Below are 843 nucleotides of genomic sequence, written 5' to 3'. Positions count from 1 at the left end.
TTCTGGTCATCAGTTCATTCCTGCAAACCTCTGAAGCTGAACAACAATGATGCTGCATTGCTGGCTGATCCCAAAAGGTTGATTCTGTTCATCTGGACGTTTTCAGAAACGTTTGCTCACTGATCAGGTGACTTCTTCAGTCTCAGCTGACTGCAGCTTTACAAGCTTACAAACAGCACATTTGCACAATGACTGAAAGCAGCAGCACCTGATATATATGATACTAATATAATACATATACATATATAATCCATACTAATGATGAAGGAACTGAGCTCACAGTCCATTGTTCATTCAGTGAACTACTCAGTTTATTTTGGGCCTCAGAAATGCTCACTCTGTTTGTACATCACTGTCAGCAATAGACTCATTCTGCTGTGTGGACAGGAACACATGTGACATCACTTCCTGTTTGTTTGTGACTGAAGAAGTTTACAAGGAATCATTTAGAAGAGTTTCAAACATCAACTGATTGAATCCATGAATCTGAAAACGTGTTTGTGAGTGAAAGAGACAGACATGTACAGACTGAACTATCTGTTCAACAGTCAGAGTGTTTCTGTAACAGGAGACACTCTTTACACTCCACTCAGCACAGGGACACTGAGGCACCAGGAGGCCAGAGAAACCTAAACCCAGGATAAAGAGTTTGAGTGAATGTGGTGTTGAAGGTGTGGAGGTGGATCAGAGTGTCAGAGGAGACTCTGTAGAAGGACAGAGTGCCAGCAGGACAGTCCACATACACTGCTGCTCTGTTAGAGACAGAGGAGGAGGAGGAGGAGGAGGAGATGGATGTTTCTCTGTTATTGTGACAGACAGAACGAGGACCATCATCAGAGCAGA

General features: G+C 43.2%; 1 protein-coding gene across 1 annotated transcript in view; it reads right to left on the bottom strand.

Moving 5' to 3' along the window:
* Positions 1-211: 211 nt before the first annotated feature.
* Positions 212-843, bottom strand: part of LOC146577190 (protein NLRC3-like) — an 81,391-nt gene continuing 80,759 nt past the window's right edge. The window contains exon 7 of the mRNA XM_085252208.1: positions 212-843. This exon is cut by the window's right edge and continues 288 nt beyond it. Coding sequence (XP_085108334.1) covers positions 590-843 — 254 coding nt within the window. The 3' untranslated portion in view covers positions 212-589.

Source organism: Mchenga conophoros, linkage group LG3, assembly GCF_057382185.1.
Source record: "Mchenga conophoros isolate Kocher_MC1m ecotype Shallow Benthic linkage group LG3, M_conophoros_male_GT1.1, whole genome shotgun sequence".
Taxonomy (NCBI): domain Eukaryota; kingdom Metazoa; phylum Chordata; class Actinopteri; order Cichliformes; family Cichlidae; genus Mchenga; species Mchenga conophoros.
This window is presented reverse-complemented; position numbering and strand designations above follow the sequence as displayed.